The 16,292-nt window shown below is 38.6% G+C and overlaps 2 protein-coding genes across 10 annotated transcripts in view; one reads left to right on the forward strand and one right to left on the reverse strand.

The window, feature by feature from the left end:
• The window catches only part of VSNL1 (visinin like 1), an 88,270-nt gene extending 78,669 nt beyond the window's left edge, over window positions 1-9,601 (forward strand). For all 6 annotated transcript variants that reach the window (XM_027455263.3, XM_027455265.3, XM_027455266.3 and 3 more), the window contains exons 3-4: window positions 7,525-7,740; window positions 8,641-9,601. In XM_027455263.3, coding sequence (XP_027311064.1) covers window positions 7,525-7,740; window positions 8,641-8,838 — 414 coding nt within the window. In that variant the 3' untranslated portion in view covers window positions 8,839-9,601. The remainder of the gene's footprint in view (window positions 1-7,524; window positions 7,741-8,640) is intronic.
• Window positions 9,602-13,087: 3,486 nt separating this feature from the next.
• The window catches only part of SMC6 (structural maintenance of chromosomes 6), a 33,856-nt gene continuing 30,651 nt past the window's right edge, over window positions 13,088-16,292 (reverse strand). For 2 of the 4 annotated variants that reach the window (XM_005015048.6, XM_005015051.6), the window contains exons 27-28: window positions 14,783-14,880; window positions 13,088-13,548 (exon numbers count right to left, since the gene is read on the reverse strand). In XM_005015048.6, coding sequence (XP_005015105.1) covers window positions 13,440-13,548; window positions 14,783-14,880 — 207 coding nt within the window. In that variant the 3' untranslated portion in view covers window positions 13,088-13,439. Of the gene's footprint in view, window positions 13,549-13,621; window positions 13,772-14,782; window positions 14,881-16,292 lie in introns of those variants that run through there. The other 2 variants (XR_002399868.4, XM_021269218.4) reach the window with 2 other exon arrangements.

Below are 16,292 nucleotides of genomic sequence, written 5' to 3' on the forward strand. Positions count from 1 at the left end.
CCTCCCCTCGGAGTTTCAGTAATGGAATTGAATCCTAATAGCCTTCACTTGATTTCCAGCGTATATGAACAAAACATCTCGGCCCATTTAAAGGCATGCGATGGAGTGGTGTATGTATGCCTTTCTGTGCTGATGTCTGCTGCTCTGTGGCTGAGAGCTGAGAACTGGACAGAAACATCCACATCTCTGGGATCCAGATCACTTAATATTTGATCAGATTGTTAATGGAAGCCTACATAGCTTCCAAAGTTACTTCTGCTTTCATGGAGCCAAATTCATGGATTCTCGTTCACTGCCTGATAAATTTGTGCAGTAAATTTCTGCCTTGGAAAGCTCTGAGACTCAAATGCTCAGTGGTTATCTACATTTGTCTAAATGCTTTTCATTTAAAGGGCAGTTGGGGATAGTATCCACAGAAGGATTTAGGTGGAGTATGGTGTGAGTAACTGCCTCTGGGAACAGGATCTCAAAAGTCTACTGAAAAGAGTTGTGTGAGGAAAACCCTTGGAAATCCTAAGGCAAAACATTTGGACACCTTAGAGCGGTGGAAGACCAGGCTATGTATGTGATTGCTCAGCACCCCTCATTGCCTGTGTCCATTTGTGAGTTTTGCCTTGGATGCCTAAATGCCCTAGGGAGTTTGGACTTAAACATTTAGTTATGTTTCAGTTCATTAAATATCACTTCCAATAATAGAATCATAGAAAGGCTTGTGTTGGAAAGGACCTTAAAGATCACTTAGTTCCAACCCTCCTGCCATGGGCAGGGACACCTCCCACCAGACCATGCTGCCCAAAGCCCTATCCAGCCTGGCCTTGAACACCTCCAGGGATGGGGCACCCACAGCTTCTCTGGGCAACCTGTTCCAGAGCCTCACCACCCTATGAGTGAAGAATTTCCTCCTAACATCTAATCTCAATGTCTCCTCTTATAGTTTAAAACCATTCCCCCTTGTCCTGACATTATCTGCTTGAGTAAAAAGTTGTTCTCCATCTGTTTTATAAGCCCCCTTTAAGTATTGAAAAGCCACAATGATCTCGAGGTCTCCCTGAAGATCCCTGAAGCCTTCTCTTCAGGCTGAACATCCTCAGCCTTTCTTCAAAAGAGGGGTGCTCCAGCTCTCTGATCACCTTCGTGACCTTCCCCTGGACCTGCTCTAACAGCCCCACATACTTCTTGTGTTGGGGGCCCCAGAGCTGGGCACAGTGCTCCAAGTGGGGCCTCACCAGGGCAGAGCAGAGGGGGACAGTCACCTCCCTCCACCTGCTGGCTGCTCCTCTGCTGATGCAGCCCAGGACGCAGTTGGCCTTCTGGGCTGCGAGCACGCACTGCTGGTGCATGCTGAGCCTTTCATCTACCAGAACTCTCAAGTCTTTCTCTGCAGGGCAGCTCTAAATGAGTTCGTCTCTCAGTCTGTACTCCTGTCTGGGATTGCCCTGACCCAGGTGCAGCACCTTGTAGTTGGACTTGTTGAACCTCATTAGGTTCCTATGGACCCACATCTCAAGCTTGTCCAGGACATCCGTTCCTTCTGCTGTATCAACTGCACCACTCAGCTTGGTGTCATCTGCAAACTAGTTGAAGGAGCACTCAATCACACTGCCTATGTCATTGATAAAGCACCAGTCCCAGGACAGGCCCCTGAGGGACACCACTCATCACCAGCCTCCACCTGGACATAGAGCCATTGACCACCACTCTCTGAGTGTGACTTTCAAGCCAGTTCATTATCCACTGCATGGGCCACCCATCAAGTCCACATCTCTCTCTAATTTGTAGACCAGGATGTCATGTGGGACCGTGTCAAAGGCCTTGCAGAAGCCCAGGTAGATGACATCAGTCAATGGATGCAGTCACTCCATCACAGAAGGCCAGCAGATTGGTCAGGCACAATTTGCCCTTGGTGAAGCCATGATGGATGTCCTTGTCCTGCATGTGCCTTGACGTTGCTGCCAGAAGATCCCGTTCCATGATCTTTCCAGGCACAGAGTCTTTCCAGGCTCACTGGTCCGTAGTTCCTCGGGTCCTCCTTTCTACCCTTATTCAAAATGGGAGTCATGAAAAAAAGGGGAGTAAAAAATGGATTAAAAAATGGGAGTAACAAATAGTAACATATAAATATAAATATGTTACTATTTGTTTTGTATATGTTACAACATACCTTTGACGGAACTAGAAGTAAAGAAACGGTTTCAAATTTAGCATTATCATTCATAGGCACAGTTCAAACCCTGAAGTAATTAGATTATTTGCATCAGCCCATACTGCTCTAGTGTCAGGCCCACACTGTATTTAGCATCATAACATTTAAGAGGCAGATGAGCTTAAAAGAGAACTGTGAAAATTACCTAAGATAAAGCAGAGTTTAAAATATACTTACTGGAGGAAATGCTAGAATCCAAATCTTCTTTCTCCTAAAGGAATTCCTCAAGCACTGATTTGAGAAAAAAAACATTTGTCTCTTTCTGATTCCTCTAATATTAGTTTGGGCAATCTGTTCCCAGTTTGGAAACTCACAGTTCCCTGATCCCCAGTGAGCTATATCTGGCACTTTCACCTGAGCTCCAATTCAGTTTGTCTCAGGCAAGGAAGGAAGCATATGTGGGGTTTCCACATCCAGGCCAAGACCTTTCAGCAAGGGAAGGATATTACATCATCCCACTGCTGGGATTTTGGAAAGCCTGGTATGTAGGCAAGCGCTGAAAACACTTGCTCAGCCAAAAATATATGGAAGATAGCTAGGAAAAGGCCTAGTCTGAGGATTATAAGAAGCCTCCCCACTAAGGGCTGTGAAAACTTCTCAATTAAAAATAATTTAAGCTCAATGATCCCTCTGCTTCCCCTGCCAGTCAAGGGAGATGTTTCTTTGACCACTTCAGGCTGCTCTTTGGAGAAGCATCTCTCCATTAACCAAAGAGTGATGCATGACACATCCCCAGGCAATGCTGAAGCTCTCACACCCACAAATATGGGCTCAAAAACAAGGTCCTGCTTGGCCTTGCCCCGTCCTGCTGCTCCCCTCCCTCCTGGTCCATGCCACCCATGCAGGGATGCTCTTTGCCACTTTCCACTACAGCGTGGGCATGGTTGCAGCTCCCAACCTTTCACATTCATTTCACTGCCGTTACTCTGGAGAATGAGACTTAACAGAAATAATAGTGGCACATTGTGCCTTACCTACCCTTATTTTGTGCATCCTCAGGAACTCTTTGAAACATGGGTTTTATCTATTTTAAAGATGTATCAGTCCTGACCTGCCCTTGAGCACTGTATTCCCAAGGTAGTCAAATCTCATCCAGAAAGACAAAAGTACTGGGTCATACAGGCTATAAAAGGGCATGTTCTGCCTTCTGCTGTGTCCTTTTGTGCTGTTCTGCTTATGCTCCTGTTACATCTGTTACATTAGGTTTCAGTTTTGTACAAAAAGATGCTGGCAGCCCTGCACTTCACCCCTGTGCTGGAGCAGGCACGACTTTCCCGAAGGGTCCCAGCCATCTCTGCCTGTAAATCTTCTCCTGTTCTCATGCCTTAACACATGAAATGTAAGAGTACAGTAGGTTATATTACTTTTTTTTTCTTTTTTTCCTAAAGGACAGAATTAAAAAGGAACCCATCTTCTTATCTCACCAGCTCTTGTGTTTGTATGTCAGTTTTCTGGCAGGAACCCAGAGCTTTGTCCTCTTGAAAAGCTACTGAGCAGCATCCTGCATTATTATAGACATTTCCCTCAGTGACCAAAATACTGCCGCAGCTTTAGCTCATGATGGAAATATCCATCGTGCTCATGCGCTGTGGCTTCAAACAGATTTAATGCTGTGGCTCTGCAGAGTGGAAAACTGTATCTGAGCCAGCTTAAAATGATAACACTGACATACATGGCTGGAGATAAGACCTCGTCTGAAATTGGTCCCTCTATAGAAAATATTGTGGGTAACAGTTGTTACAACTGTTATGAAAATACACTTCAAAGGGCTTCTTTTTTCTGAGGATCTGTAAGATGGGGCTTGACTAGCAGCTGTAGGTGTCTGAGTTCAAATTTAAGAAGGTGGCTACAAAACCCATCAGTCTGAGCTTCCAAAAGAAGCCAAACTTTCCAGTTTTCAGAGTGCTCATTTTCTCTCTCAAAGGTGAACTGTGTGGCTAGCAAACTTATTAAAGGGATGAAAGAAAACCTAAAGGAGTAGATAAATAGGATAAACAACTACTTCCTAAAATGCATTTGTAGCAGGGATTGTCTAAGGCCTTTCCCATAGGAGCCGGCTGCACCACCTGCCAGTTGCAATCCCTTGCAGTAGTCTTTTACTGACCCTTGAAGGTTTCAGACTTGCAAGATCCCATTTACCCTCATCTCAGCTGGTTCCAGCTCTGTCACCTTCAAGACATTTTTCTTTTCCTCCAAAATTTAGTGGTAAAATGAGGGACTTGTATTTTTTTCTTCCTTTTTCCTCTCCTAATTAGTAGCTGTCTGTAGAGAACAGTTCCTTCACACACCAGCATATTGAGCTAACCAGTCTGGAAAAAAAGTGCAGGCCAGGAAAGAGATTGGAATAGACAAGCAGAAATAAAGAAATGACCAGTGTTTGGTCACCCGTAGAACTGAGTGCTGTAAAAAACCCAGGCAGGTAGAGCTGGCTGTGGTTTTCGGATGTAAAGGGTAAAGCAGGATACATGACTGGTGTTTAAAATGAGAGTGCACTTTTCAGTAGTATCACTGCAGCAGAAGGGAACTGCTGCCTTTAACGTGTAAATTCATCACCTGGGCAAGGGTTTCCTGAGGAGGCTGAGGATCCTATGGATCTGCCCAGATGCTGTAGGTCCCTTGAGAATCCCCGTTGTGTTTCTGTGCTTGTTTTTGAAGCATTCAGTGAGCCCATGCCAGCATGCCATATGAAGCAAACTAAACCACCCGCATATTCCTTCCTGCCAAAACTGGTGTTTGTCTTCCAGTGAGCCTTGTCTCCCATTTCCACTTAGCTAAGACTAATTTAACATAGTTAACAGCCTGTTTTTTTTTAATTATTATTATTTATTTATTTTTATTTTTGTTAAAAGGCTTTACACCTTACTAAGGCTTCACTGTATTTTAATGGATAAATATTTTACCAGAGCTGGCTTCTTTTGCTCTGCAATTGTTTTGTTTTTCTTTTACTTCATTTCTTATTAATGAATCATTTCATAATGGGCCAATGGACAATGGAAGTCTTCAAGTAGGTTTTTAAACAGGTTTTGACATTGCTTTTGAGTTGTTCTGGGCTAAAAATAATACAAGCCAGCAGGTACAGAGTGGAGAATAGTGTCCTCAATCCCTTAAGGACCTTTTACTGCATTTGTTCCCCAGAGGGAACCAAACAGAGAAAGTAAAAAAGGCTTCGATTCCAAGCATTCCCTTTGCTAAGCTGTAAATGCCACTACCTTTCTCAGCTCAGAAGAGAAAAATTGTTATCCTGTTTATGATGAGAAAACTGGGAGGATGCTTTCCTCCCTGTTACATGAGGTCGATGTAAGACAAGAGATAGGCACAGCTTGCTTACGCTCATCTAATGAGGGACTGAATTATGTGCTTGTATTTCCCCATGAATAATTTAGAAATGGTCTTCAGCATCTCCAGCCACCAACCCCTGCTAATCCCCAACTTCATCCTGAGGCTCTCGAGTGTTTCTGAGTGGCTGTCACTTAGCCATTTTCATAGGTGACCTTCTTCACTGAAATTCAGTCCTTTAGTTCTTCAGCTATGGGAGAAGGAGCCAAGAGCCAGCAGCTGGATGCTGACCCATCCAGATTCAAATGAGAAAACAGGAGCTCTAACAGCAATGTTAACCTGAACAAAATACCTCTGGAAAAGGGGTACGATGTGTCCCTCTCTCTCTGTGCTCACAGCCTGTGTTCCTGAAAAGACACGTGGGAAGTGTGATGAGCATATCTGACACCATTTCTGTGATAATACAAAATCCTTCATTCCCTTAGGGTAATCCACAACAGGGCAATATTCTGAATGGATGTGGACAGAATTTAGCCCTATGTCTTTTGAGAGCAAGAAGCAATGTTTGCAATGACCACAATGCCACTGAGACAGAAATCATGTTGCAATCATACCTGTACAGCACTGCAAAGGTTATCCAGAACTGTGTCTGAAAAGTTGATATCAGAGAAAATAAGTGTGAAGGTAACTTTCAGGTTAGGATCCCTTGGGCACTGTGCTGGGAATACAGAAACAAACATTATTTGCGTATAGTCCCTTCACTGCAATGGGACTCTAGCATTATTTAAACTCCCTTTCTTATGAGATACATTTTCTTGAGTCTGGGTTACAGAAATAAATAGAAACTACTGCTTCAAATGTCTTAAATTATACTTTTTCTTCAAATGTCTTAAATTATACTTTTTTTTTTCAAAGGAAAAACATCAGCCAAAAACCTACATCTGATGGTCATTTTAAATACTTTGTTAAGTGACTGTCAGTGTTCACCAACAGCAGATATTAAGCATGAACAGCATTGCCCTGTATTGTTCAACCGAATCTCAGTTTTCATGATATGTATTTATAATGTGTTTGTTGGCAAAAGAGAACATATGTTCCTGATTTTTCAAGCTATATGTGGATTTTTTAAATAAATAAATTTTTGTAACAACAAGCCCACACATCTACTTGCTTGCAACAATCCAAGGGCTGGTTACTGCTAAGCAGAAAAAATACTGTTAAAATTCACCTTGGTTGCTGTATTTCATAGTCTGACAATAAAGGCAGCAAACAGTAACAGTTGTAAACTTAAATGCTCCTCGGAATTAGAAGCAGGCACCCAGTCTGAAATAGTTTAAAAACGTGGTGTAGAGCAGACAAGAATGAATGCCAGCCTGTCTCTGGCACTGAAAGCACCGTCTGTCTCCCTAGCACTGCACTACCCCAAGGTGTGTTTTCAGCACTGTTTGTAGCATTAAACAGGATTTGGTCACCCCACTTCGTTACAGCTCGGGAACTGCTTCCTTCAAAGAACAGAGGCCATGAGATGAAGTGCAAAATGCCACAGGTGCAGCTTAAGCCAGAGACAGTTCTGCTAATTTCTCTGATGGGGTTGAATTTAAACCACTGGGTTGAACTTCCAAGGCTGAAAGATGGCAATTTGTTTCAACTAAACATGCTTCCTCTGAAAATTCCTAAAAACATGGAATGTATGGAATGTACCTACTGCTTTACATCACTGTTATTAGGTACAATCTCTAATTTGTACCCAATTGCATTTTAATGGTCTCATTAAACTAGCGTTTTTTAATTTCCTTTACAATATCTTTTTAGCATTAAATCTGTAACACTGTTTGCAGTAAGCTAACAGATTTTCATAAGAATAATTTTTTTTTTTAATAATTATTACACTTTAACTATTGCAGAAGTTTACCTTGCATCTTTTCAGTTTTACACAAAGCCCACCAGCAAATCTTCATAAATTTCTTACTTTGGTATTTTGCAGGCAGGTGCATAGCGTGCTCCCTTGCATTGCCCACAGTTCTGTTTATTATTTTATTTTGCAGTTCTTTCCGTATGGAGATGCTTCAAAGTTTGCCCAGCATGCCTTCCGAACCTTTGATAAAAATGGAGATGGGACCATCGACTTCAGAGAGTTCATTTGTGCACTGTCCATCACCTCTAGAGGCAGCTTTGAGCAAAAGCTAAACTGGGCCTTCAACATGTACGACCTAGATGGTGATGGTAAAATTACAAGAGTGGAAATGCTGGAAATTATAGAGGTGAGAACAATGTGGCACTCAAAAAGAACGTCTGAACATTAGTGAAGTTTAATTACTCTTTTACGTACCTTTTAGACTTTAAGCACATGAGACTTTGCACTGTATCATTAAAAAGTGCATCTTATATATATATCCTATACTGACTCATGCCTATGTGGTACAAACACACTACCATTTTAATAGATGCGTAATCTTTGAGAATTGCTGCAATTACATATGTGCATATAAGCTCTTAAATATCAAGAGGTAAATTTGTTTTCTGATGAATGGATTAAGCATAAAAACAGCAGAGCAAAGGATTTACAAAGCTCATCTCAAAACCACTTGACACCCATGAAATTACTGTTTTGTAGCTTGAGTGGCTGAAAGCTTAATGGAGATTAGCTTTAAACGATTGCAGAAATTTACAGGGATAACACCACAGTATTTTAAGTGAGCTTTCACAGGCGGGCTTTAAGATTTAAGACAACCGTCATATATAAGGGGAAGTGTAGTTTACCTGACTTTGCTCACACATACGTATGGAAAGCTTTTGAAAGGAGGTAACTTCTAAAACTGTTTATTCATAGTTTATGTGGGATAGCTCAAGGGAATGACGAAAATGAAACAAATAGTTCATCCAGGGAATAGGTTACAAAAGCTTTGCACTGTAAAACAGAAAACCAAAGAAATTTACTCCAATATACAAAATGCAACCATTTAAAGAAACATTTAAAGAAGAAAGGAAAATCCATTCTTCCTCGTTTTAAGTGAAAGAACATCAGATTCTAAGAAAAAGAAAAATCCTCAGGGAAACTGGCTATCAGTTTATTGTTAGAATATCATTCCAGAATTTGATCAGGAAAAAACAAAAATCTAGTTCATCGTATGTTGAGTTTTCTATGTGGTTTCTTCCCAAAGGCCATCTACAAAATGGTGGGCACTGTGATAATGATGAAAATGAATGAGGATGGTCTGACGCCTGAGCAGCGGGTAGACAAGATCTTCAGTAAGATGGATAAGAACAAAGACGACCAGATCACACTGGATGAATTCAAAGAAGCTGCAAAGAGTGATCCTTCCATTGTATTACTCCTGCAGTGTGACATTCAAAAATGAGCTTGTGTACAATGCATCATAGACTGCACAGAAGTTTAATGTTCCATTCAGTTTGCAGCTATTTCCACACACACAAAAATTTGCTTGGACTACCTATAAATGGACTTGCTTCTTGTGTTTGAAACACTTGTGTGCATGAGAATGTCATTTGCTAAAGAATTTTAAAAGTATATATTATAAAAATAAACTGCCACAACGTGATGTGTGCACTGTCATTTCATAACAGCCCTATTCCTCTGAAGCCTGTGCAGCAGTCCTGTGCTGCAGTGAATATTATTTATTGTTCATGTTTTACTGATGCTAGCTCTGTGTCTCCTAGACTGAGTAATGTTAGTGACACTGAATTCCCACGGTAATGTTAACTGTTTATTATAAACCATGTCACCATTCTGCTGTAAAGTAGTATTGGACAGACAGAGGGAAGACTTCCTCAGTTCTTGAGTCTGATCCACACGTGCTTGTATTGTCAGTGGATATAAATGTACTTCATTTGCATGCCTTTTAGGTTTGCCTTAATTCTTACCTCATTTGCATCCCTTCAATCTGGAAAGAGCTATGTCAGAGGAATGCAGTATAAAAAAGCAAATCCTGCTAAAATGATCCCTTTAAAAGTATATATAAATATATATATATAATGTTTAAAATATTGTTTTATTGGAAGTTTAAAGGTTTTATTGGAAGTGTATTGATCTTTGCCTGAATTTTCAAAAGCTTCCACAGAGGTTGCAATATATATGTCCCAAAATAAATTTATAACATTTGACCTTTTCCCCTAATTCTTATTTCACATCTTCAGCATGGTAACAGGAAAAAAAAAAGTTCTATCTTTAATTATGTGTCACTGTACTACTGGGAAATATATATATATTTCATTATGAAAGCATGAAGAAAACTTCTTTTCACTCACTCGGTAGAAGTCATATTATACAAAACCAACAGTTGTAGTGCTTGTGTTACTAACAGAACAGCTGTTTATCCTCTAAGATGTTAATGCTAAGATTTAACAGTATACCTACAAGACCTGTGCTTACATAACTTTTTCAGCCAGCTGGAAGTCAAATACAGTTTATTTGCTTGGCCTAAACCTGGTCTTTTAATGGTTTCCCCAGAAAGTAAGAGTCTTTCCTCTTACAGTATGATATGAAACCAATATAGGCATAAAATAAAGCGATATTATCAAAAAATTGTTATTGATAAATTAACCTTACAGCATGATTATCGAGAAGAGGTAGTCGAGAGAACCCCCTTTTGTCCTCAGTTCTACATGCAATCAAGTTTGTCTATGCCGTGGCAAGTATGAGTTTTGCACAGCCCTAGGAAAGCATGGAGAACTATCAGACTGCAGATAATCTTTCCTATACACAAGGTTTTCCAGTTGCTCCATTGCTTTAAATAAAGGCCATTGCTCGTAGGTAAAAAAAAAAAAAAAAAAAAAAAAAAAAAAAAAAAAAAAAAGTTGTCTGAAAAGCTCACTACTGCATGTTTGATATTTCTTCTTTGCCTTATGAAATAAGACAGTACTCCCAGTAGCTAAAAATCAGACAATAAAACATGACAAAACGAATCATACTCTCCACTTTCAAATATTAAAGTGAAGCTCATCTTAAAATTGAGGGAAAAACACCACGCTGCTTAACACATTTTGCTAACAAACATATTTCAGGGGGGAGGGAGGGGAATCAATCATGACCACAACCACAGCCATCCTCTCCTATTTAATTTTCCTCATATTCCAAACAACGAAGTGTAGAAGTTTCAATTACATTATTTTTTAAAAAACAGAATTTTACTTCGCCTACACAGGTAGTATTCTTGCCAAATTAAATAGCAGTATACTTTGTATGTTTGGCTGTAACTTAAAAATTCTGAAAAATCTAACATATTTCTGAGTACGGCATGCCCATTGTTTCTACCTAGTCTTCAATTACTAATGGTAGAGAGGATGTTGAATAATCCTGGGATTTTATGCATCTTTTGCTTCCACATACTTATTAGGGCATCAGTACATCATTCTGCATTTCCCTGCGCCTCAAATTTATGTAGCTTGACAGGCTCCATTTAATTTAATGCGTCCTTTATTGACTGCATTGCCATCCAAAACGGCCAACAGCTCAAACAGTCTCAAATGTAACATCATCTCCAGGTAGTTGGTATAGTAAACCCAAAGAACCAAGAATAAGATAGCTTTGAGAGCTTGGTAGAATCGCTGCAAAAATAAGTGTATCCAAGCAACTGTTTCAGTAATTGTTTATTTAGAGCTAATCCTCTATCATGAAACCAGTTACTTATAATTATTATACAGGCAAGCACACATTTTCATCAAGTACAATGGCATATTCGAATAAATACAGGATATGATTTGAATCAAAGACCAGAGTCATTGCCAATTCCTCCAATATTTCAAGTAAATCTGTAGAAAACTTGAGAGAAATCTGAAGTGTTAGCTCAGTAGGAACGGGGTAATTTTCCTTAACCTCTTTTCTCCCCGCAAGCCATTATAAAAATAATAATGGAGATAAACATTTTTCTCCCTCCTGCCTCTGCACTCTTGCTTATTTTTTTGGCAGCTAAAAAAAAAAAAAAAAAAGCTTTACAGTTCTCACTGTAAAAGGGTCTGAAATATACTCCAGTTCCAGCATAAAGTCAAGTCAAACTGAACAGGTGGCTCAAGACCACGTAAGAGTATTGCAGACTCACCCCAAAACACAAGCTGGGTTCACATTCCAGAAAAGCTTTGCCAAGTATGCAATCTGCATATGTCCTCCCATGCTGTTTTCACATGATTCTAAACAAGTTGTAAGTATCTTCCATTTCATTCTATTCACAGGATTGTGGGATCCTTGAGTTTGGTAGGAACCTCTGGGGAACTCTAGTGCAATCTCTTGCTTGAAGGAGGTGCAGCAGTATTCAGAACCTGAAAGCCTCCAAGGATAGAGGTTCTACAACCCGTCAGGACAATATGTTTAAACGCCTCATCCTTATCGTGAACAACCCCTCACATGATTATCTAGCCAGAACATCCACATTTCAATGTCGGGCCACTGTCTCTTGTGCCCCTGCTCTACACTTCAATGAAAAGCCTGGCTTTGTTTTGTCAGTAACCTCCTCTTAGACATGGCAAGCGTGCTGCAAGTCTGGTGTTGGCCATTACCCTAGGTTTTCAGAAGTAAACATTCAAAGTCTTTAAAAGATCACTAGATTTAATTCCTAAAGTTAGAATGCACCAAGAAAACCAACTGTAGTTCTAGCCTATTTCCTTCAGTTCTCAGCTAGTTTTCATATTTTAGAGATAGATACCCACAAATTTAACAAATACTTGCGTAAAAACTAAACAGCTTTAATAAACACAAAATACCATCCAGTGACTAAAACTAAATTTGGCTTTTAAATTTTGGCTACATTCACTTTAAACTTAAACTGTAAAGATATTTTATTGAGGAGTTGCTATTCAGTAAATAATTCTGGAATCTATAGAGCTGTTCTTTGAATAATCTTAATGGCTCCTGTATCATCCAAAACCAAACAAACAGAATTATGCCTAGTGGCTGAATAAATTGATTGTTTCTGAAGAGCTCCCAATAATTGCGAATTCCTGGAGAGAGGAGAACAGGATAGAATTAAAGTTAATTTGTGGCAATTTAAAAAACCTGGCTATTCTTTCTCCTTCTATCCCCCCAATAAATATAATTTTTTAAAAGTAAGACTCAATTTTATTTTAACAACTCAAGTATAGTCGAGGTGTGGGGCAGTGGGGTGGGTTGGGAAGCCCACAATCTAGAAAAGTTACTCTAAGTTACTATATTATTTCTTAAAACTACACCACTTTGCTCCTCTATGTTGAAGGACTCCTATCATTTTGTTAACATAATGCATACCTGCGAACTTAGTCTGTGCAAGAATTGGAATTAAGAATATAAAATTTTGAAGACATGATTTGCTTGTTTTTATAAGCACATGTCCTAAGACACACAAGCTAGTCCCTATAAAATTTAGGAATCAATACTTTTTCCTGCTCAGAAAATAAACTGAAAAAAGTTCTTCATTTTCAAAATTATGAAATTTTGGAATTATGAAAAAAAAGCAATAATTTTACACGTTCAGCTCCTGTGGTTCCGCTGTAAATAAACAAACGTTTTACTGCATGTATTAGCACACATTCAAGAAATAAAGCAGAGATAAGCAGAAAACCAGATTTTAAACTCAAGGCCAGTTTGAAGAGTGCAGAGACGCTAAATCATTGTCACAAGTATTAGTTCCCATAGTTTATTAAAATAGTACTCCACAGTTATACAAAATACATGTCATATCCCCCTTTCTCCCACCCTCTCTCCTTCCCCCAAGGAAAGAAAAACTAGTAGTTGTTCATTAAAATAAAACCCTGAATGCTCAGTTGATTCCATGAAAATTGTTCTTATCCTTGGGCTATAAGAACACATCCAAGTAGTTCTGAGATTAAAAAAATAAAAACCAGGAACTACTTATTTTCCTGAGGGTATTTAACAAGAGGGCCTCTTATCCAGCAACAGGCAGTATCAACTGGAATTTACAAGCATCAATGTACATTTATCCTCAATATTGTGCCATATTCATACAATTTATACTCAATCATCTTCTTCTTCTTCATTCCTATTATGGAAATTCAACTGTGTTTGGCCTCTTTCAGGGTCTTGCATTCGGAGGATTCGAATATGAGAGCTCGTAGGCAGAGAACTAAAAATAAAGTATGCATCATTTAAATAGTGCACCTTCTCCACAAACTTATTGTTTCCATTTGATTCTTTCCATTACATATTGGCCTTAAAATTACTGCATCTATTTTCTTGGACCCTTTTAAAACAGTAGCATGGGATGAAGATCTGGCTTCACTGAACTGATACTGGAGCAAGACGAATGAAAGCTTCAGGTGACAGATCCTCAATGATACATCTCAATCCTTCAATTTTTAACAATTAGACTATGTTAGTTACAGAAAAGATACTTTTTAAGAGAAACTCCAATGTAAGTAACAATTAAATATGGTTCTTATTTGCCTTACAGATCCTGAAGGGGCACACACTTTATATACGTATAATTACTCTCATCATACTAAGAATGAAGTTACTAAACACATATTCTGGCTTCTCCAGTGATAGCTCCTACTATTTTATTGAATAGTTTGAGAAATTCCCTCAAAGCATTTCCATTAAGTAACATGTTGAACACCCCGCCCCCCACCCTCCAGGTATTAAGAAGGCAAGATAATTACAATAAATTAACCTAATTTTGAAGATTGCTTAAGATCTTTGTATATTTCGCAGGAGACAAGAAAAGAGAAGAGAGGAGAGAAGAGAAAATGTGATAAGAATTATCCTCTGCAGGCTTCACTGATTACTTCTGGCTTGTAGAGAAGAACTGGATGAATAAGGTTAGACAGTGACTGTCCCCTTAACTGGGCATGGCTTTACCATAGAATTATATGGAGGACTGTTGTTTGTTTGTTTGTTTTAAAAAGATCTGGGTGCTACAAAAACAAACAAACAAACAAAAAAAAAAACACAACAGCAAGCTATCAGCTTGTAGATTTAAAAAAGTCAACTCAAGTAACATAAGCCTGTTAAAAGTACAGCAATACTAATAGGAAAATTAGACAAACACAGAATATTCTATCCGTTTTCTGATGGGAGACCAGGAGACCACCTGGCTCCATGCAAGGAATCATTTCAAAAAGCTCCTCTACTTTCGATAAAATGATTCAAGTTTCACTGAATTACCACATTACATATGGAAAAGTGGAAAATATTCTCCTAAGTTCTTAAAAACATCAGCAATGAACTGCTTGATTGTTAATGTTCTACCACTGAAAATCACAAAAATTCTCCTCAGATTTCCTTCTTTCAAGTGATACTCATTGCAATACAACTTTCATGTCCTACTTCTACTAGGAAATACAACACAACATTATTACCTCATGCTTTGTGGGGTGAGCAAAATGAACTGCCGATGACGCTGAGAGTCAGCCACCTTCAGAATCATATCCATTGCAATTCTTCTGTTAACCATGTCCTAAAGACATAATATTTATCAGTGAATACTGACTGTATACTTCACTGACTTCTTATTGCACAGATTAGGACAGCTACCTAGTAATAAATAAATTAGAAAGTATCTTAATACTAAGACCTACCTAAAGTAATATATAGACGGTAAAGCTCAGATAAACAGAAACAACACTGGAGAAATACTAGGGTTAAATTCTAAAAGCTATGAAATAAAGTTTGGGAAATCTTAAAACTTTACTTTAATATACACACAAAATATCTATCTATCAGAACAATCTATCAGCTTCTATCAGAACAATCACACTCCTACTCACATTATTTTTCTACCAGCTTTTATATACACGTGTAATACTTCTTTATTGGTATGCTAAGATGAACTTTATTTTAGTTGAATAACATTTCTTATAAATTTCTGCCTCAAAATTATCTGAAAGGATTTAAGGGCTACATGAAACCTAAGTTACTTTGTAGCCAGATTATTTATTTATTTCTAAAAACATCCTTGCGTAGGCTTATTGAAAAATATGTATATTTTTCAATATGTGAGGATATGGTGAGCAGGGGTTAAATAACACTCTGCTTCCACACCATCACACATGAATCTAGCTATCTCCCTTATAAAAAGGCTGATGGGGTCCTCTTGTGGTGGGTCTCCAGGATTACAGCAGAAGTAACTACAGATGTAATGTGGAAACAGTATGGTGTGCTTATTGGCACAGCAGTAGAAAAACAAGTGTTGAGGAATTATTTACAGAATAAAAGACATCTAAGTTCTCTGCAGGGCTACAGTTTTGACTATCCATCTTTTTCTGGACATATGAATAAACTTCAGTACAACTAATTTGTAAGATAATACAAATTGAGTAAGATGATAAGATGAGAGCTTTTCAAGTTTGTTTGTGGAATCAATGATTACATCACTGATTCTATAACAGGGAAACCTCAGACATTTAACATATGCTGAAGTATGTCTGCTTGACCACCTTAGATGCAGATGTTCCTTCCTGGTATTCTTTATGTATAAAGTACACCACCTGTTTTTTTCTTTCTTCTAGGTCTTTGATTTCAGTAAATAAATCATTGATTTAATGTGTGAGGGACACTGAATCCAAAGAAAAAAAAAATCATCATCAACTACTGTCTTTGTCTCATGGAACTAGTTCTCCAGGGAAGTGATACACAAAGATGATGTGTATCACAAAGATCAGTTTTAGCTGCCATTAGTATTTCCTATTCGTTAATCTGAATTTCAGCATCTTGGAAAGTAGGTACAAAACAATTATCTGAGTACCGAATCAACTGCTATATCTGCACTGAAAAAATGCATATTTAACATTATATATATATATATACACACATATATATATTATGATATATATACACATATATGTATCATAAAGATGTAAATATGTATCA

This window comes from Anas platyrhynchos, chromosome 3, assembly GCF_047663525.1.
Source record: "Anas platyrhynchos isolate ZD024472 breed Pekin duck chromosome 3, IASCAAS_PekinDuck_T2T, whole genome shotgun sequence".
Taxonomy (NCBI): Eukaryota; Metazoa; Chordata; class Aves; order Anseriformes; family Anatidae; genus Anas; species Anas platyrhynchos.